Source organism: Ricinus communis, chromosome 2, assembly GCF_019578655.1.
Source record: "Ricinus communis isolate WT05 ecotype wild-type chromosome 2, ASM1957865v1, whole genome shotgun sequence".
Classification (NCBI taxonomy): Eukaryota; Viridiplantae; Streptophyta; class Magnoliopsida; order Malpighiales; family Euphorbiaceae; genus Ricinus; species Ricinus communis.
In genome coordinates, this window is record NC_063257.1 from 1596379 (window position 1) to 1616526 (window position 20148).

General features: G+C 37.3%; 3 protein-coding genes and 1 long non-coding RNA gene across 5 annotated transcripts; all 4 read left to right on the plus strand.

Moving 5' to 3' along the window:
* The first annotated feature begins 420 nt into the window (after window positions 1-420).
* Window positions 421-10639, plus strand: LOC8275824 (lysine-specific histone demethylase 1 homolog 3). The gene is made up of 8 exons (XM_015719487.3): window positions 421-3063; window positions 4297-4438; window positions 4653-6959; window positions 7075-7168; window positions 7665-8086; window positions 8580-9290; window positions 9442-9516; window positions 9896-10639. The coding sequence occupies exons 1-8, from the start codon at window positions 899-901 to the stop codon at window positions 9959-9961; spliced, it is 5982 nt and encodes a 1993-aa protein (XP_015574973.1). The 5' UTR covers window positions 421-898; the 3' UTR covers window positions 9962-10639.
* A 439-nt stretch (window positions 10640-11078) lies between these two features.
* Window positions 11079-11929, plus strand: LOC125369157. Of its 2 annotated transcripts, none has more exons than XR_007214762.1 (2): window positions 11079-11263; window positions 11360-11929. It is a non-coding gene; the product is annotated as an uncharacterized LOC125369157 (long non-coding RNA). The 2 variants fall into 2 exon arrangements; XR_007214761.1 differs by having other exon boundaries at window positions 11420-11929.
* Window positions 11930-13041: 1112 nt separating this feature from the next.
* Window positions 13042-14668, plus strand: LOC8275823 (V-type proton ATPase subunit c2). Its single transcript, XM_002510440.4, has 3 exons — window positions 13042-13230; window positions 13320-13605; window positions 14168-14668. Exons 1-3 carry the CDS (start codon window positions 13152-13154, stop codon window positions 14298-14300), a joined length of 498 nt encoding a protein of 165 aa, XP_002510486.1. The 5' UTR covers window positions 13042-13151; the 3' UTR covers window positions 14301-14668.
* Window positions 14669-14909: 241 nt separating this feature from the next.
* On the plus strand, window positions 14910-19802 carry LOC8275822 (1-acylglycerol-3-phosphate O-acyltransferase). The gene is made up of 10 exons (XM_002510439.3): window positions 14910-15480; window positions 15563-15802; window positions 16338-16384; window positions 16476-16594; window positions 16679-16839; window positions 17355-17464; window positions 17536-17635; window positions 18586-18709; window positions 18806-18914; window positions 19366-19802. The coding sequence occupies exons 1-10, from the start codon at window positions 15266-15268 to the stop codon at window positions 19401-19403; spliced, it is 1263 nt and encodes a 420-aa protein (XP_002510485.2). The 5' UTR covers window positions 14910-15265; the 3' UTR covers window positions 19404-19802.
* The last annotated feature ends 346 nt before the right edge of the window (window positions 19803-20148 follow it).

The following is a 20148-nucleotide window of genomic DNA, read 5'->3' on the forward strand; positions in this document are numbered from 1 at the left end:
TCAAACCTCTTCCTTCCAAACGTAGCATTCACAGAAAACTCTCACTAATTTCTGAAAGGGCCTGTTTTTTCTCAACACGAACTCACACATCTTTATTAAAAATTTCAATTTTATTTACTTAAATTTATATATTTTTATTTTATTTAATTATTATATATTATTTTTTTACTTTTAATTATAATAAAAGTTTTTGTACATATTATTATGAAATTCTTATTTATATTATTAATTTCTTTATTTTAGTTAGAAATTTAATAACTTTTAATAAAAAATAAAATAAAATAAAATAAAAAATCTAGTATCTTGATAATACATTTTGACTTTTCTTTTTTCTTTCTATGAAGCCTTAATTTTATTATCATAACAACGAGTATATTTTTTTAAAAATAAATAAATTAGTACGAGCATATTAATATTATACAGGCCTTTTCCCAATCCAGAAACAGGACGCTATGCTAACGTGCGCTTCTCACTCTCCCTCGACAAATCCATTAACGCCCTGCTCCACCTCCATTACTCAGGTCTGATTTCCCTCCTTTTTTCTTTCCTCTATTCTTCGAGGCCGTAGACTCGTGGTGACACTATTCGAAACCTTGACTTTTGTTGTTTTCTCCTTGCGTTCTGTTTTCTATATGTATATATACTATATATATATATTTTACAATTTGATTCCTGTTCGCGTTTTGAAATCCCGTTGCTTAAGGTATAAAGGAGCCATTGGTATACCTGCATTAGAGCTCACTAATTCAGAGAGATTCTCAGTGGTTCTGTCTTGTTATAGCTTTTGTACCGGAAACCTTTTTGTTATAGTTCCAATTGTGGTGGATATGACTTTAAATTCTTAATAGAAGAGGCGTTAATTTCGAAACATGAGCTTCAATTTCTTGGTAATTGAGAAATGGAAGGCGATGATTTGTCAAGTTCAGTTACTTCCCATGTTAAGCTAGGGTTACAAGAAGGTTTGTTGTCTCAGAATAATTTGTTGAAACCTAGGGTTGCTAAGAAAATGGAAGGTGAAGATAATAAGAAGTCTGGAGCTAAAGACAGATCGAAACAGATTCAAATTGGTCTTGATTCTGAAGATGATGAGCCTATTAGGTCTTTATTCAAGTTGAAGAGACCTAGAATCCTTAATAAGGTTAAGGCTGAAATTAGGGATGAGAAATTGATGCCTGAAGCTGAAGATTTTGCGGGTATGGATGATACATTAGCAAGTTTTAGGAAGAGGTTGAAAGGTCCTAAAAAAGACATTGGATCTGTTAGTGCTAGGCCTTTAGAGGAAAATGCAGATAAAGGGCGTGTTGAAGCTGGTAATTTGATGGATGCGAGTATGAATAAAGGAATGACAGAACGCAAACATAAAGAATGGGATAAGAAAACAAAAAGTGATCCTAAGAAAGAGAAAATTAGGGTTAACTCCATGGTTGATGATTCTTCAGAAAATCTTGAATCCTGTGTGGAAGATCAAAAAGAGGAAGGAGCAAGTCACTCTTTGGATGAGAAGTTAGAAGACTCTCTGTCTTGTATTTTAAAGAAGGCACAATCTGGTCCGATAAGGAAGTCTCGCATGAATTCATGTCCAAAACAGAACAATAGGGTTCGGAGTTTGGAGGATGGCTTGAGCCCTACCTCTGAAGACAATAAGATGGCGACACACCAAAGCCTTGGCAATGGTTTTTGTCAAGCTTCAGATTCCACAGAAAGGACTTCTGATAAAATTAGGAAGTCCAGTCATCAGAGACATGGTAGATCTTCAGTAATTTTTTATCCGTCTTCGGTATCTCATTGTAGCAGGATTCAAGATGAAAATATGCTAGATCCTAGTGTCTTAAATGTTCAAGAGGGGCCTGTGGTGCATCCTTGCAGCACACAAAGAATATGTGATGGAAATTGTTCCGTTTCTGGTCAAGAGGATAGCTTGGAAACTCTTTCGCTGAAGAGTGGTTTAAAGCTTTGTACTACGGGGATGGCAAAATTTTTTGTTACTGATGATGTAAAAGAGCCCACACTTGCAGCGGTGAAGTCTGAATGCATTGAGGGATTTAGCGGGCATGGTTTTGACAAAGATATAAAGGATGCATGTGACCAGATATCTGAAGGTGTTTCAACTGCATGCATTTCAAATGTGGAAAACCAAATTTCATTTTCTTCAAGTAGAAAAAAAATATCACCACCTTGGGATGATGAGTTGATGAACAAGTCATCTAAAAGTTCATCTAGCAAGATCTATGATCCAGCTTATGAGAGAATTTTAGATGGTACTCTGAAAGTTAACTCAACTCGGAACCATTTGAAGAAGGATAAAGATGCTGATTCTACAATAGTTTCGCCAAAGGTTGAAGAAACTTGTGGTGCTTGTAATGATCCAAATGCTTATTGCGAGAAGTCATACCCTGCTTCAGTTTCTCCCAAGAAGGAAGCTGGGGCAATTTCTAATGGTAAGTTATCTTCAATTACTGCAATGTCTAATGAAGTCCATAAAGCTGCTTGTACTTTCCAGATGAACCGCCAAGGGAACTCCTTAGAAAGTTTTGCCCGTCCAAATGACCCCTCCATCTCCACTGAAAAGTGCAGCACTGTTTGCCATCAAAATGTCTCTTCAGATGATGTAATGAAAGGGAACTGTTTTCCAAGTCATGATTTCATCAATGAAGAGATGACTCAGTCCATAACTCCAGAGGAAAATGAAAGTTGTCATGAAGATGCTGTATCTATTCCTGATTCTGAAATCAAAGATGGCAAGTCATCTTCTGTTCAACGTGGTTCAAGGAAGACTAAAAAACGTAGACATGGGGACATGGCTTATGAAGGGGATCCTGATTGGGAGATCTTGGTAAATGATCAACGTTATCCAGAAGGAGAGCAGGCTGTTGATGGTGATAGATGTTTTAGAACAAGAGAGAAATCTGATTCCTCTTCAATTGGTGTTACAGAAACTGACAGTGGTGGGGCAGCAGCCGTGTCAGTTGGACTGAAAGCCCGTGCTGCTGGTCCTGTCGAGAAAATAAAATTTAAGGAGGTCTTAAAACGCAAATGCGGGCTTCAAGGATATCTGGAGTGCAGGTTAGTTACTGCTTAGGCACCTAGCTTTACATTTGCATATGCTGTTATACTTTGGTTATCTCTGTTTATATTGTGCAGTTTAATGGAGTATCTTATTCAATATCCGTAACTTATTAGGAAGCTGATCGAATGCATCTATTCATTACTAGTACATCCTCAGCGATACCTAGTGCTATACTTGTCTTTGCAGTTATTATGCCTAATATACTGTGAAGGTTAGCCTATTTTATACTGGCGTTAAACGTAATATGCATCAAAGTAGATTTTGGAGCAATTAGGAAGATAAATTTAATTCCTACATATCTGGCCTTTGGAGAGTAATTTTTTTTTTTTCAGAGTGTTCTGACAGTTACAGTACTTGCAATTGTCCTAATATTCAAGTAACCATCTACCTGTCTGGAGAATAAAAGTAGTTTCTGAAGAGGTTTTAAATCTTTGGGCTGTAGTTACTTTTTGCTTATACAATATTAAGGTTTTCCTCAAAAAGTGCATCATTCTTCCCTCTAAATGTTGGTAGTAGAAAGTGGATTTCCTTATGGCAGCATGTGCAGGTTGTAAACCAGTTACTGCCATTTTCTCATTTTGAAGATATAGGATATGTCTTTAGCTTCACAATTTCTGAAATAATTTCTGTTTGACATCATATTTGTCTACAGAGGTTAAGAATGTTGGTCCCTTTGACATATGTTATACTAAAAAGTAGTGCTGTTATTCTTTTTTGCTATTTTGTTATCTTGTTACAGTATTCCTGTTTCAGAAACTAGATTTAGTCTCTCCTAAGAATATGCTGTTAGGATAATTATCCAGAATAGTGGTTTCCCCTTGTTCTGTTTTATTGCCATGGGCTATATTGTCTTCTACTGCTGTCCAATGACTGATCACAGATCATCCAGTTCATTTTATTTTCTACATCAGTGTTTATCCGTTCTAAATTCTTAATATGGTTGCTTTGGACGAGCATATTTTTATGGTCCGTACATTTTTTTTTTTTAGTTTTTTGCTGTAAGATCAAGTTTTCGATATTGCTTCTGATCATTTATGCTCCTTGAATGTGATTGTACATAGCATAATACATTATACATTTTGTAGCACACACCTCACAGAATTTCTTGATGTTAAAGTTTGGACATATGGCTGGTGAAAAATGTATCTTGAATTTTTATTTATATTTTTGGATATATTTCAACTAGTTCTTCTTGCTCTGTTTAATTTATTCATTTGGCTGGATTGCAGGAATCAGATTTTGGGTCTTTGGAACAAAGATGTTAGTCGTATACTGCCTCTTAGTGACTGTGGTGTCACAGATACTCCTTCTGAAGATGAATCATCACGCGATTCTCTAATTAGGGAAATATATGCATTTCTTGATCAGAGTGTAAGTTTGTCTATAAATTTTGCTGAGATTTACTTACAATTTTTGGTTCTGTATGGATCCCTCACTCATCTTCTCTCCCCGGTTTCCCTTCATTAGCTTTTCAGTGGCTTGTAATATTGGTCGGGACTTGTATGTGACACCCTCTAGCGTTAGATTATCTTTCATATTCAGTTTGTCTAGTGTTCAGATTTTAATGCGTATGAAATCTTGGCAGGGCTATATAAATGTTGGAATTGCTTCCAATAAAGAGAAAGCAGAACCCAATGTGAAGCATAATTATAAACTTCTCGAAGAAAAAACTTTCGAGGTGAATCCTGGAGCATCAGTTGCTGATTTGGAGGATGGAGTCTCCTTTATCCTTGGTCAAGTTAAAAGTTCTGAAACTTCCTTGGAAGCAAATAATGGAGTTACTGTTGATGAAAACCCAGCACCAAAAACTACAGTGAGCAGGGAGCTTGTTACTCCAACGAAACTGGAAGTCTCCAATGTATTGGAATACCAAGAATGCCCAGCTGGTGATATTCAGCAAACTGGTACTGTTAATGAAAAATTATCAAATGGACTGGCCAATTTGGATGATGTGCATGCTGATCCATTTTGTGCAACTCTGGAGAGCACGGCAAATGTTATAACTCCAGAATTAAGAAATGACTTGCAAAGTATTCAATCATCTTCATGCAATGATGCCGGGAGGGATTACAATTTTCTTTGTGATTCTGAAGGCAGGAAGAAGATCATTGTGGTAGGAGCTGGTCCTGCTGGCTTAACTGCAGCACGCCACTTGCAAAGGCAGGGTTTTTCTGTCGCTGTCCTTGAAGCTAGGAGTAGGATAGGGGGGCGTGTTTATACAGATCGCTCATCTCTTTCAGTTCCTGTAGATCTTGGGGCTAGCATTATTACTGGTGTCGAGGCTGATGTGGCTACTGAAAGGAGACCAGACCCTTCATCATTGATATGTGCTCAATTAGGCCTTGAGTTGACAGTCCTGAATAGTGATTGCCCTCTTTATGATATTGTGACTAGAGAAAAAGTTCCTACAGATCTGGATGAAGCATTGGAAGCAGAGTACAATAGCCTGCTGGATGACATGGTTTTGCTTGTTGCACAGAAAGGGGAACATGCTATGAAAATGTCTCTGGAGGATGGTTTAGAGTATGCCCTTAAAAGACGTCGTGCGGCACGATCAAGAACAGATATTGACGAAACCGAATTTGCCACAGCCGAAGATTTGTATGGTTCAGAAAGTTGTAGTGTCGATGGTGGAGTTCATGAGAAAAGTTCTAAAGAGGAGATTTTAAGTCCTCTTGAGAGGAGGGTCATGGATTGGCATTTTGCCCATTTGGAGTATGGTTGTGCTGCTTTATTGAAGGAAGTATCACTTCCCTATTGGAATCAAGATGATGTTTATGGAGGATTTGGAGGAGCTCATTGTATGATTAAAGGGGGTTACAGTAATGTTGTAGAGTCTCTTAGTGAAGGACTTCGCATTCACCTGAATCATATAGTTACAGATATTTCATATAGCACCAAGGAAACTGGATTAAGTGAAAGTCAAAATAACAAAGTTAAAATTTCCACGTCAAACGGTAGTGAGTTTTTGGGAGATGCTGTGTTGATCACGGTGCCACTTGGGTGCTTGAAAGCAGAAGGCATAAAGTTCAATCCTCCATTGCCTCAATGGAAATGTTCTTCCATCCAACGACTTGGTTTTGGAGTTCTTAATAAAGTAGTTTTGGAGTTTCCAGAAGTATTTTGGGATGATTCCGTAGACTACTTTGGAGCTACTGCTGAGGAGACTCAAAAAAGAGGCCATTGCTTTATGTTTTGGAATGTTAGGAAAACTGTTGGCGCTCCTGTTCTTATAGCCTTAGTAGTTGGTAAGGCAGCTGTTGATGGCCAAAGTATGAGCTCATCAGATCATGTGAGCCATGCACTAATGGTTCTTCGTAAGCTTTTTGGGGAGGCTGTAGTACCTGATCCAGTTGCTTCAGTAGTGACTGATTGGGGTAGAGATCCCTTTAGCTATGGTGCTTACTCTTATGTTGCTATTGGATCATCTGGGGAAGACTATGATATATTGGGCAGGCCCATTGAGAACTGTGTATTTTTTGCCGGTGAAGCTACCTGCAAGGAGCATCCTGACACAGTTGGTGGTGCTATGATGAGTGGGCTCCGGGAGGCAGTTCGTATAATTGACATACTGAATACTGGAAATGATTATACAGCGGAAGTGGAGGCAATGGAAGCTGCAGAGAGACACACAGAATGGGAAAGAGATGAAGTCAGGGATATTACAAAGAGACTTGAGGCAGTTGAAATCTCCAATGTCCTGTACAAGAATTCCTTAGATGGAGACCAGATTGTAACCAGGGAAGCTTTACTACAAGAAATGTTCTTTACTTCTAAAACTACTGCAGGACGATTACATCTGGCGAAAAAGTTGTTGAATCTTCCTGTTGAAACCTTGAAGTTATTTGCTGGGACCAGAAAAGGACTTGCCACACTTAATTCGTGGATTCTGGTATGTTGCATTTCATAGTGTATAGTTATATTAATGAATAAAACTTAGAAAGTTTTGCAAATTATTTATAATACATGGACTGAAAATTGCAATCCTTACAAATATTTAATAACAGGATTCAATGGGGAAGGATGGGACCCAGCTCTTGCGTCATTGTGTTCGGCTTCTTGTACTTGTTTCAACTGATTTACTTGCAGTGCGTTTGTCAGGTATGGTTTTTGATTCTTGGTTTCCTTTTTGTGTTTCTAACATTCATATAGGCATTTATTTATTTAATATTATGAAATGAAGATGGATTATTTGCATATGTTATTAGGAAACTGATTCTGAAATGGTGATTGATAATCATAACTTTCACCAAACTGACATTCTATTTTGCTTAAATTTCTATAAAGATAAAACTATCATGGAAAAACTGGCTGGGTCTTGTCCAAATAATTTATTCTGTATTTCCTTATCACTGGATTTAAAATGAGAATTTCATTAAACTTTAATTCCTCTTCTAAGCACTAAAAGACAAAAATCTTTCCTAGAGTTGGCAGCTTCATTCATTCTTTTTCTTTTTTCCTTTTCAGAATATGAGGTAGTGGTATTATTTTCCTTAATGTGTTGGGGAACTTTCCCTTTAAATGGAAGAGTCGAAAAGTTATGACTATAATGAATTTGGTGTTGTTTACTTATTGGTATAAAATTTTGTTGGTGTAGGCATAGGGAAAACTGTCAAAGAAAAAGTTTGTGTGCATACCAGCCGTGATATACGTGCCATAGCAAGTCAGCTGGTCAGTGTGTGGCTTGAAGTCTTTCGCAGAGAAAAAGCTTCAAATGGTGGACTGAAGCTATTGAGACAAGCAACTGCAAAATCTATAAGCAACCAAGCCTCAGGGAAGCCACCGCTGCGTTCTCAATATGGTGGTTTGGAGAGTAATGCAAACATGAAGAAAGTGAATGGAAAGCTGGTGAAGCTGGAAACCTCAAAGGACTCGAAACTGGAATCGTCCTCCCATGCTTCTGTAGGTAGACAAGATGCTGAGGTAGAGAATGAGAACAAGTATGCCATGTCCGAAGAAGAATTGGCTGCCTTAGCTGCAGCCGAGGCAGCCCATGCTGCTGCTCGTGCAGCTGCTGAGGTTTGTTTCTCAGCCATTTCTAGAGTCCCGCTTTTTCGTTCAGTTTCTGGTTTTAATCCAACTGTGTTGTCACAATCTGTTATGATTACTTGTTCAAAATTCCCAGTCTATTTTCTATTTGAGGTTTTCTAATGGTTTCCTCCTTAACTTGGTACTGAGCTGCTATAAGAATCTAAAGTTAGATTGCCTCCTGTAAGCTAAAACTTTTAACCAAACATTGGTGTCATGCTGATTTAAAAATTTTAGTAAAACATTGGTGTCATGCTGTTTTCTAGATTTTGATGTATTTTTGTTCCTTTTCATATTGATAGTAGATTTCTTGAGCCACAGAATTACATAAGTTGCTTTTGTTGTTTAAAATAGCGTATTTACCTCAGTTCTGTGTTTTCGGACCCTCCTTTTGCCTCTTTTTTGTGGCTGTAGTTCTTGCTTTTCTTTTTCTCTCTCTTGTTAGTGTACGTCTTTGAAGCAAAATAGTGGCTGTAAATTTCAGGCATATGCGGAAGCCAAATGTAACACTGTGCTGCAGCTCCCAAAGATACCCTCATTTCACAAATTTGCAAGACGGGAACAATATGCACAGGTGGACGAATATGATCTTAGAAGAAAGTGGTCTGGTGGTGTCCTGGGAAAACAAGATTGTTTATCAGAAATAGACTCAAGGAACTGCAGAGTCAGGGAATGGTCTGTTGATTTTTCTGCTGCTTGTGTTAACCTCAATAGTTCAAGAATATCTGTGGATAACTTATCCCAGCAGAGCCATTCAAATGAGATTACATGCCATATGAATTTAAGAGAGCAGTCTGGAGAAACTGCTGCTGTTGACAGCAGTCTTTTTACTAGAGCATGGGTTGATTCTGCTGGCAGTGAGGGGATAAAGGACTATCATGCCATTGAGAGATGGCAATCTCAAGCAGCTGCTGCTGATTCAGACTTTTTCCACCCAGCTATGCATATAAAGGATGAAGAGGATTCAAACACAAGCTCAAAACCACACACTTGGAAGAATGATGGACGATTAAATGAGAGCTCCATCTCACAAGTTACGTTAAGAAAGGAGCCACAGAAAAATCATCATCGAGGTGCAGAACGCATTAAACAGGCTGTCGTGGATTTTGTTGCGTCACTCCTGATGCCTGTTTATAAGGCAAGGAAAGTTGACAGGGAGGGCTACAAATCAATAATGAAGAAAACTGCAACTAAGGTCATGTTATTTTCTCTTCTCCTCCCTCTTTTGGATTATTTGGTTTTAGATTACACATATACGAACTCAGTTACTAGAATTTGGTTATCTAGGGTGTTGAAAGAGCTCTTCTCTCTATTAACATTCCTTTGCATATATTAATTATCCCCAGGTCATGGAACAGGCTACTGATGCAGAAAAAGCAATGGCTGTTTCCAAATTTCTTGATTCCAAACGCAAGAACAAGGTTTGTACTCCAATAGTGTATTATCACTACTTACATATTCACCCTCAAGATAGACATTCCAATTGGATTAGTTGGTTGTTGTGGAAATGTCCCTTCTCAGTTTTCCTGTTCATGTTGGTTTCTCTTCATGGTAATATAAAATTTCTATATCATTGTCATATGTTCAAATTATTGAAGGGACTTACTTTCTTGCAATATGGATCACCTGAATATAGTTAGTATGAACCACTGCTCCTCTTATGGAACTTATAATGTCTTACCTTCAGTGAGCCCTATTCATAACTTCTCCATCTTGCTGCAGTTATAAGTTACTTGCATATCTTTTTCTAAAATTTTGGAACTTCAATGAAATTTACCTTTGAATATGTTAAATGTGCAGATTCGTGCCTTTGTGGACAAACTGATTGAGAGGCATATGGCAATGAAGCCAACTGGGAAACCTTGATGGTCCTCACAATTGACTAGCTTGTGTTTGTGGCTGTGCCTCTAAGACAATTGCAGAAGCTGTGTTATGTTCTACTCATGCACGAGTCCATAGCATAAGATGCTGGCATTCCTCGATTGGGTCCCGTGTACATACATAATCCAAACCAAATGCTGTTGAATGATCCAGAAAGTGTCAAGGAAGAAGGGAGATGGTTCTTATGGCCTATTGGATCCCATGGAAGCCTCGGTGAAGATCACTTTCTGTTTGGCCTCTGTGGTGAAGATCTTGCTCGACAATTGTCATGCTTTAGAATGTCATCAGATTTGTGCTTGATGTATCATGAAGTTAAAGGAGCTCAAGAAAGGTGTTCTAGCTCCAGTCTATCCGGATCATAAGCATCAGCACCTTTTGAATCAGATTAGTTATCAGTTCATTATCCATCAGAATTGTACTTGAAGGGTGGAGAGTTGATACCCTTTCTTCTTAATATATTCAGGGACCGGATAGACAAGACACTACTTGTTTCTGACTTCTTTTTCCCCTTTTCAATATGTGTACAGCTTAGGATTGTTCATGCTGGCAAGATACAGAGCATTTTTCTCTCTCCTAAAAAGTACTTAAAAGTACTGTCCTGATTTTTCAAGTGAACATTAATTACTGACCTTTCTTTTTCAATCCAAGGAAGCCTTTTCTTAATATTTAAGCAGCCTTTGTGATGTTATGGTGGCCTTAAAAGTACTCTCTCTCTCTCTCTCTCACACACACACACACACACACTGTTTAGGTGTGTGTGTTGAGATGCATGGATGTTGTTAATGTTATGAATCGTTACATCATTGTCTGATATGGTGAGTGGTTCAAAGACGTCTGTGTGAATAACGTATTGCATTTGGACGTGCTAAGAAGTCTTTGTTTTGGGAACAATTGGCCTACAAGGTACAACTGAGCAGGTGGTGTATTTAACTGTCTTATTTTCTATAAATTTGCATCACCATAGAATTTATAACTGTTGCTTGTTCAAACCGGATGACAATATAATATCTCTCTTATCTTTGGCTGTTATCTAAGCCTTCGCCTCTTTCTGCTTGTGTCAGGTTGGTAAAATCACAGTGGACGGCTTTTCAATGAGGTAATGCCTCTATGCCCAATTTTTTCTCCTGTTCAATTAAGTTGATTACCGCTCTGCAGTTGTTTATGTTTATTTGATTCGAGGACCTTGATGATTTTATGCAGTGCAATGTGTGGCCAATTTTGTTTATGGGATACCAGGGACTGGAGGCAAATTTAAGCTATTCTGTTTCTTCCATCAAATTAATTAAGGTTTTGCAGATATTTCAGTTTATCTGATTCTAGTGAATTTTGGTATCTGTTGTGGTGCAATGTGGCTAATTATTTTGTTTGTTGGATTACTTTTAGGGAATTGGATTATGGATTATATTCCTGATTTTCAGTTCAGATTGCTTCTATTATATGCAGTGATGAATGCTCTTGGGTAGTGGAAGGAGCGCGCGCTTGTGGTGCTAAGAGTATTGACAGTCAAATTTACATATTTTGGTTGTTGAATGCTGAATGCTGAATGCTGATTGTTGGCTAGGAGTAGTAGTCTTGCTTGCCTTTAATCCACTGATAGTGGTATCTAATGAAAGCTGAAACTTTTAGATGGAAATATTATTAGGTTTTCACGATATGGAGTTCTGGCATGGCATCAAATGTTTCTGTTTCAGTGTGTTGAAAATTTCATTTAACGTCACTTTTGATTGTTCATGTTTCACTTCTCTAGAACTCAATCTCTTTTCTTCTATTACTGCTAACCACGCTACGACAGCTTGACCAAGTCAAGGGCTCTGATCTATTATTTGAAACAAAGGAATTACATTTAATTTTCTTTGTTGCTTAATTTATTCTTCAAGATTTTGTAACTAAATAATTGACTTGTATCGCAAATATGGTTGTATTTGTGATAGGTTTCTGATTCTTTTGCCAAAATGTAGCGTCTTTGCAGGGGATCAATTTAAATTTGATTATCACCCTTTTGAGTTTTGATTTGATAGTAACATCAACAGGTAAACTGATTCTGCTCCCCATTTATAATTTTTCCACCGTTCCTTGCAAATTGCAATTTCCGTGCACTTGGAGGTTGCCATCCGATTTGATCTCGTTTTGGTGGAAAGAAATCTCAATGGGATAAATTATCATTTGCTTTGCTTGCTGGCTGGCTATAAACCTCAAATATCCTTTTAGAAGAAAATACTATTTTAAGAAATGATTTATCTTTTGTAACTTGATTTTGGCAAATTGTTTATACTTCGTATTTTTTTATAGAAAATATATTGTTCTCACTCTAAAAAAAAATACTGTTTAACCAACACTTTCATGCCAAGTTATTTTAGCAATTCTGTTAACAAATTCGTTATAGCAATTTGATGTGTTATTATTATTTTTTCAGTCTAGGTTTTAAATGCATGACACATTATAATCTAAAGGTGCCTCTCTTTAGTTAAGGGCATAATCTGTAAGTATCTATAATCTAAAGGTGCATGCCTTTTGTTAAGGGCATAATCTGTAAGTTTCTGTAATCTAAATCCATTTATGATTGCATCACTCTATTTGTAGAGCTGATAATATGAATAACAGATCCATTTATGATGTAACTTCTATTATGTTTGTGTTTTGTCCATGATACATGTGTATGAAAATAATATAAAATACCATATTTAATATTTTCTTTACTTGTTAATATAAAATTATTTATTTTATAAGTAAAAATCTTCAATATGTATTTGTATTATTTAGCGTTATATAACTTAATATATTTAACTCACTGGACTAATAATATTGCTTTTGGAAATAAAGTTTCAATTTGATGTTTATATTAAGGGTTAAATATATTATCAGCTAATAGTAATTTATCGAATATTTAATGTTGGTCAGCTAATAGCTTAATTAAATAGATTTTTTTATTTAATAATTTAAATGGTATTAGATTTTAAATTCATTGTTGTGAGAAAAATTTCTAAATGAACGAATAGAGGCCCATTATCCCTGAGGGTCAAAGCCCAGAGATCTTTTCTGACCTGTGAATGTTTTAAGCTAACAGACACTTACTTCTTCTGTTCCCTAATTCGGATTAGAGGGAAGGGGGCGTCATTCATTAATAACTAATACACTCCAGATTTTTTGGGGAAAGCGAAGGAGAAAGTGGGAAATCATGGCTCCGGCATTTAGCGGCGATGAGACTGCTCCTTTCTTTGGGTTCCTTGGCGCTGCTGCTGCTCTCGTTTTCTCCTGTAATATATTTGATCTCAATTGTTGTTTATGGTTTTACGTATTGATTTTTGCTGATGTGGAATCGGCACTTTGATCTGGTGATTTGCAGGCATGGGAGCTGCTTATGGAACAGCCAAGAGCGGGGTTGGTGTGGCATCAATGGGTGTGATGAGACCGGAGCTAGTGATGAAATCTATTGTTCCGGTGGTTATGGCAGGAGTTTTAGGTATATACGGTTTGATTATTGCTGTGATCATTAGTACAGGAATTAATCCCAAGGCTAAATCCTATTATCTCTTCGACGGATACGCTCACCTCTCTTCTGGTCTCGCTTGTGGTCTCGCTGGTCTTTCTGCTGGTATGGCCATTGGCGTCGTTGGGGATGCTGGTGTTAGGTACTCTTCTTACCCATCCGTTTCTAACCTCTTTTTCTATGCGTGGTATAGATTGCCTGATCTGATTATTTTGTTAGTATTATTGAGCTTATATGACGCTGAGGAAGAATGCGAGCTACCTTTGGTGTAGAATTTTGGTTAAAAAATTTGCTGATATGATTAATGCATGTTATTTTAATAACACATCTGCTTTTTTGTTGATTATTGCTTTTGCATCATCATATTTCTGTTTGCTAGTTAGTTATGGTTTGACATGTAGACAGCTTTTAGGACTGGAACTAATTAAATTTTGAAGATTTAGAATCTTCTAGAAATGCGCTTTTTGCTATCATGTCATTTTCTTATGGGACTGATTTCCTTCTATGGAACTTCTTGAATTGGGTGCCTTGATTAGCCCTCCATTAGTTGCATTCTTGCATCTTCTCCATTATCTATACCATCTGATGTGTGCATGATAGATGGTGGTCTTTCATTTTCATCTTGCTTGCCTGCTAGAGATGTTGGTTGGTTATAATTTTCTCCCAAAAGGTTTCATTTAATGTTGAATAATTGCATTTTGCAGAGCTAATGCACAGCAGCCAAAGCTTTTTGTTGGGATGATCCTCATTCTCATCTTTGCCGAAGCCTTGGCTCTCTATGGCCTTATTGTTGGGATCATACTTTCGTCCCGAGCTGGTCAGTCAAGAGCTGAGTAACAGAGGTTTTTCTGCTCAAGTGGTTGTGTGATCCGTTCTGATTCATTAACATAAGTTTAAGTTGCCAGTGTTTTCATTTCAAGAATCACGTCTCCAGTCTCCAGTGAGATTTTTCTGCCTAATTGGACTGGTTTAGTGCTACTGCTGATGCAGTAAAATGTAGATTCAGATGTCTCATTGTTTTATTATTCATGATGTGTTCTGGATTTATTTGAAGTCTTTTGTAGGAATATGTTATCCCTTTGGGCTTTTGTCATGAGAGAGAATTGTGCAGTAAAGGGCTTGGTAGTATAGGCTTCGTTGTATCCCATGGTAACCTCGTGGATGTGTTTGTTTATAATATAGCCAGAATTTTTTTTTTCTTTTTACCAGAAATTATCGTTTATTAAGAAAACAGCAATCAAAATGGCCAGATTAATCAAATCTAACATTTCTAAGGATTGTAAAATGTATCAAACTTGATCCTAACAACACTCATTCACGGATGCCTGAATTCAACTGTCGGTGAGATGGCAAAGATTCAATAGATTTTCATTTTGTTATTCAGTTAAACCTTTAAAGTCTACTTTTGTCTCGAAGAAACATGAAAATAGCTGCGCGCCTTGTAGCAGTTATTAAAAGTTCACTTGGCCTGAAAGAAGAAAAAGGCGGATCCGAAAAGAATATGATTTTGTCTTGCAGAAGAGGGAAAAAGTGAGCAAATTTTATAAGATGGGTACAAACAAGCTGCTATTCTTGGACTTGGAATATAAATGTTTCGTCACCGCCAACGTAATTTAACTATCTTTGACGTCATATGGGCTGCTGCTGCTGATTAAAAATGTTTCTACACCTTTCTTTCTTCTCCACGGACGTCAACGCCGTTTAACCATAGCGTGGCGCGCCTTTTTACCAGTCAATTTCCATTTTTATATATAAGTGCTTTTGCTTAATTTAAGACTAACTACAGCGACGAATTCGCGTTTATGAAATTGCTTCGCCTACGACTGCTACGAGTATCTAGCTCCTCAATATCATCAATAATGGCGGAAGGGGCTGCTGCCACATCAGCATCAGCATCAGCGTCAGCGTCAGCGTCATGGGCAAAAACAAGATCTCTATGGCCATCTGCTCTCCGTTGGATCCCAACTTCAACCGATCACATCATCGCCGCCGAAAAGCGTCTTCTCTCCCTCGTCAAGTAACTAATTTCCTATCCATTTCGTAATTGATATCAATTTATTTCTTTTAAGTTTCCTTTGATTGATTGTATTGATTTTCAGGACTCCCTATGTTGTGGAACAAGTGAATATAGGGTCTGGCCCACCGGGGTCGAAGGTGAGGTGGTTTCGTTCTAAAAGCGACGAGGCACGGTTTATTAACACGGTTACTTTTGATAGCAAAGAGGAGGATTCTCCTACACTGGTTATGGTTCATGGATATGCTGCTTCTCAAGGCTTCTTCTTTCGCAATTTTGATGCTCTTGCTTCTCGTTTCAGGCTCATTGCTATTGATCAGCTCGGGTATCTAGTCTTTATTTTAATTTTCTCTTCATTCTGCTTTTTGCTTATGTTTATTATGTCCTCTATTCTATAGTTGAATTATACTTCTACTTTTGAAAGTCGAATACTTGACAACGAATTCAATTTGGCAACCTTTGCGAAATAATTGTAGAAATTCTTCTGTTATTCAAATCTTGAAACGAGGACGATAAGTACTTATCCAATAGCAGTATATACTTGTGTTCTCTGGTTCTTGTTGAGAATTTTAAGGTATAATTTGGTATTATTAGTAATATTAATATTAAGAAACAGAAAAAGAAGAAACCATAATGCCGGAATTGACCGATAAACTCCCTCCCTCTTTTTGGTAACAATTTAGTCATATTTAAACCTATTCTCACTGTCTTTCTACCAATTTTCGTTGAGGTTTTGTTCTTGTAATGGTTTGCTAGTGATGTTGTTCGCCTATATATATAATTTTTTTTCTGAAAGGATTGTTCACCTATATTTTTTAAGAGAGGATTTATCGTGCTTTTTTCTTTTTGGCTTAATGCAGTTGGGGTGGATCAAGTAGACCTGATTTTACGTGTAAGAGCACTGAAGGTTAGATACAATTTCATTTTGTTTTAAGCTCAAATCATTTTATGAATAGTTTGTAAGAATCTATTTGAGTATGTTGTATTTTCTAATGTAGAAACTGAGGCATGGTTCATTGACTCCTTTGAGGCTTGGCGTAAAGAGAAAAACCTCAGTAACTTCATCTTACTTGGACATTCTTTCGGAGGGTATATTGCAGCTAAATATGCACTCAAGGTTATTTCACATGCATATTAGAATTTTGAAAGCAATATGATTGTGTTTTGGCCATTCCTGATGTTTGTTATATCTGTGTCGCAGCATCCTGAGCATGTTCAACATCTGATTTTAGTGGGATCTGCTGGATTTTCATCAGAATCTGAAGACAAATCTGAGCAGCTTACTCGGTTCAGAGCAACATGGAAGGGAGCAGTTTTGAATCATTTATGGGAGTCTAATTTTACTCCTCAGAAGGTTATTAGGTATATATCTGTATTCTTTCCCCATTCTGAGCATGTCTGTAACATTTATCTAAAACATAGTTTCGCGTCTTTTTTCAATCATTTTAAATTTGCTATTTCATGATCATACATTTTTCTTCGCTGATATATGGACCACATTGTTCATCCCTTTCTCTTTTGGGCTTTTTGTTGCCGTACTCTTTTCTGTAGAAAATGTCCAATCACATTTTTCTGTGGTTTGGTATTCTTGAGTATCAATATAGCCCAGGTGCTGCAAGCTTGCAATATATGATATGGTGGAAGACTGGGTCTTCTGTCCTCTATATAGTTTCTGTGGAGTGCTTTTTTAGTTTATCTAAAGGGATTTCCAACATTGTCTTGCAATAGGAAATGTATAGTGCAATAACTGTATATGCAGTTCTCTTCACCTTCTTTCATGATTCATATCTGGGCCACTTTTTGTATAATGCACTGGATAGTGGATTGCATCAGCCTTTCTCTCAGTTTCTAATTAACTGGTTAATCTTTAAATCCAGAGGTTTAGGTCCTTGGGGTCCAGATCTCGTACGCAAGTACACAACTGCTAGATTTGGTTCATATTCAACTGGTGAGATATTAAAGGAGGAGGAGTCCAAATTGCTTACAGGTAGTGTATGAATTTTGTGGGCATATATGTTCATTGGTAGGTTACTGATGGTTTTCTTTTTCCCTTTTCAGACTATGTGTACCATACCTTAGCCGCCAAAGCTAGTGGAGAGCTATGCTTGAAATATATATTTTCTTTTGGAGCATTTGCTCGGATGCCCCTTCTACAAAGGTTTGATTATCATAACCTCTTTTGATTGTCATTTTTCTTTTAAAGTTAATTCTAAAACTATTGAGTCATCTTATTTTTGTGAAATGAATTTATAATCTTTTCTATAAGTGTAATTACAGTTAGTACTGCTACTCACGTGTGAAAGAATATTTATTGCTGCATGTTTGTTGTGTGCATGTCTTTCTTTAGGTATTTAGAACCCAACTGAAAGTGATGCTGATTCTTGTTGGTTATGTCTTGCACATGTTCAAATGGGTTGTATGATGTTGCACCATATGATAAAATCAATTAGACTGTTTTACCACTTCCTTCTTTGGATATGTTGGAAACCATTATGATCTAGAATGCTGGAGTGGGGAGGCTTTGTAAAGGAGACATATCCTGTTGAAGGTCAAATACTTGACCAGAGAATGAAAATTTATTAAAATGTCTGCCTGTACCAGAGAATGAAAATTTATTAATTGTGCCTATACTTCTTTTATTCTAATTTTCCCTAAAACTCTCTCTTCTCGGACTAACTGAAAATAGCTCTAACAGAGTGAACATTTCTCTAAAATGTCTGAATTTTCTCTCAAGTGTTGCCATGTTTTCCCTTTGATGCACAACATAAATGGGGGCACATGCCCGTATGCACTATACATATGCATATGCACTTTCAGGAGGGAAGACAAAAGTAATTCAAGGTAAATGTATGTGAATTTGTCTTGCTGTAAAACATCTTTCCTGTTCCGCATACCCTTGAATTATCTTCATTGTCTTCGTAACCTTAGGCATCTCTTAATCGAGGCATATGCATGAAGGCCTGCGTCAATAAAGTAATTATTAAGGCTTGTAATAGTACTCAAATAAGATTCTATTACAATGATAGACTTCTATTTGCTAGAAAATGTTGTACGTAGTAGATGGAGTTGAAAGTGGAAGTTCTCACTTATCCCAATTTCTGCTTACAGCGCGTCACAATGGAAAGTGCCAACTACTTTCATATATGGGATGCAAGATTGGATGAATTATCAAGGGGCCCAAAGAGCTCGCAAAGATATGAATGTCCCATGTGAAATCATTAGGGTTCCTCAGGTCTGTCTCTTTCTCTCCTGTCCTGCCCTTGCAGTAAATTTATAGCAAATAAAATGACCCTTAAGATTGATGGAATGTTTTCGTGCTGGATGGCAGGGCGGGCACTTCGTTTTCATAGACAACCCAACTGGGTTTCATTCAGCTGTGTTATATGCCTGCCGGAGATTTCTCTCACCCGATCCTGATAATGAATCTCTTCCTGAAGGTCTGATATCTGCGTAGGAAGTGTGGTTTGTAATTATTTCTTTTTTATTTGTTGTGTATAATTTATCTGAGAATTTCCAATTCTTTCAATGTAAAAGCGGTTTTCAAGATTTCTAGAATATGAAGACAGGTGCATATATTAAGCTAGGTCAAGAAGAATATGTCACTTTGATAAATCCAACATGCTTACTGAGCTGGGGACCAGATGGCATTATTTTCCAATGTATTTAGGATGTTAAACTGCACGCTCAACAAAACCTAGTTGCCAATGTAGTAAACAAAATAAAAGAATGTAAGATTGAACTGCACAATTGTGTGTGGGCTGATGAAGAGAAAGGAGGTAAACAGCCTCGAGTTTAATAAGTTCACACACACTGCACCTGCCATAAATCTGTGATCCAATAATGATGCTATTGACAAACATTTCCCTCGACTTTATGCTCATCACGCAGATATGATTTTGCGCAAGCAGACATCCATGCACAAATAAGCTTGATGAGGGAAGTTGGACATTAATAATGACGATAACAGAAAGGATGGGTCCGTTTATTATCGGTTGTGGGCCAAGCCATTTAAGTTTACTCTTAAATTTGTGGATGGGTAAGGAATTCGCAGAATCGAGTGTTTTACTCCTTCGTGCAGTAAAAATATAGAATTTAAAGATCTTTTAGTTTTAGTGGATGAAAGGGATAGAAGGACATAGGGGCATGGGATGGCAGAAGTAAAAAAAATTGAAAGTGACTTATGCTGCATAAGTAAGAAAATGGTGCATTTGTCCATTCTCATTCAAGAGTTGGGCTCTTTTGAGTCTGAAAAGTCTGTAGTCAGTCACAAGATGCATTAAAAGACACTTTCAAGCTAGTAGTATTACGTACACTGGTATCATGTATTTTGATCTGTGTGTATGTGATATAGTGTGGAGATAGAATTTTATAATCGAAAGAATAGTGTAAGGGGACTTGGGACCCAGTGTCCAAAAACCATACAATCTCCGTGCCACCATATAATTGTCTGTCACACAGCAAAGTGACAGGACTTTTGTTGCGGTCAGGGACCACGTGCTGGTCAACACTTTCTTATTCTAACGTGGCAACGGCCAGAAATTCTGAGTGCTCTCTCTGCCAAACCAAATAGAGACATGCACATATTCTCACGCCCCATTTCCCCATTTCCGATAAAGCCACATGCCCTCTCACCACTCAATTAACGGTTACTTTTACCCTCCTTCAGATTTC

Coding starts and splice junctions, on each gene's coding strand:
- LOC8275824 (XM_015719487.3), top strand. CDS start 899: ATGGAAGGCGATGATTTGTCAAGTTCAGTTACTTCCCATGTTAAGCTA. Junction 3,064..4,296: donor CAAGGATATCTGGAGTGCAG/GTTAGTTACTGC, acceptor GCTGGATTGCAG/GAATCAGATTTTGGGTCTTT. Junction 4,439..4,652: donor ATGCATTTCTTGATCAGAGT/GTAAGTTTGTCT, acceptor AAATCTTGGCAG/GGCTATATAAATGTTGGAAT.
- LOC8275823 (XM_002510440.4), top strand. CDS start 13,152: ATGGCTCCGGCATTTAGCGGCGATGAGACTGCTCCTTTCTTTGGGTTC. Junction 13,231..13,319: donor TGCTGCTCTCGTTTTCTCCT/GTAATATATTTG, acceptor GGTGATTTGCAG/GCATGGGAGCTGCTTATGGA. Junction 13,606..14,167: donor GTTGGGGATGCTGGTGTTAG/GTACTCTTCTTA, acceptor TGCATTTTGCAG/AGCTAATGCACAGCAGCCAA.
- LOC8275822 (XM_002510439.3), top strand. CDS start 15,266: ATGAAATTGCTTCGCCTACGACTGCTACGAGTATCTAGCTCCTCAATA. Junction 16,385..16,475: donor TACGTGTAAGAGCACTGAAG/GTTAGATACAAT, acceptor TTTCTAATGTAG/AAACTGAGGCATGGTTCATT. Junction 17,465..17,535: donor GGAGTCCAAATTGCTTACAG/GTAGTGTATGAA, acceptor TTCCCTTTTCAG/ACTATGTGTACCATACCTTA.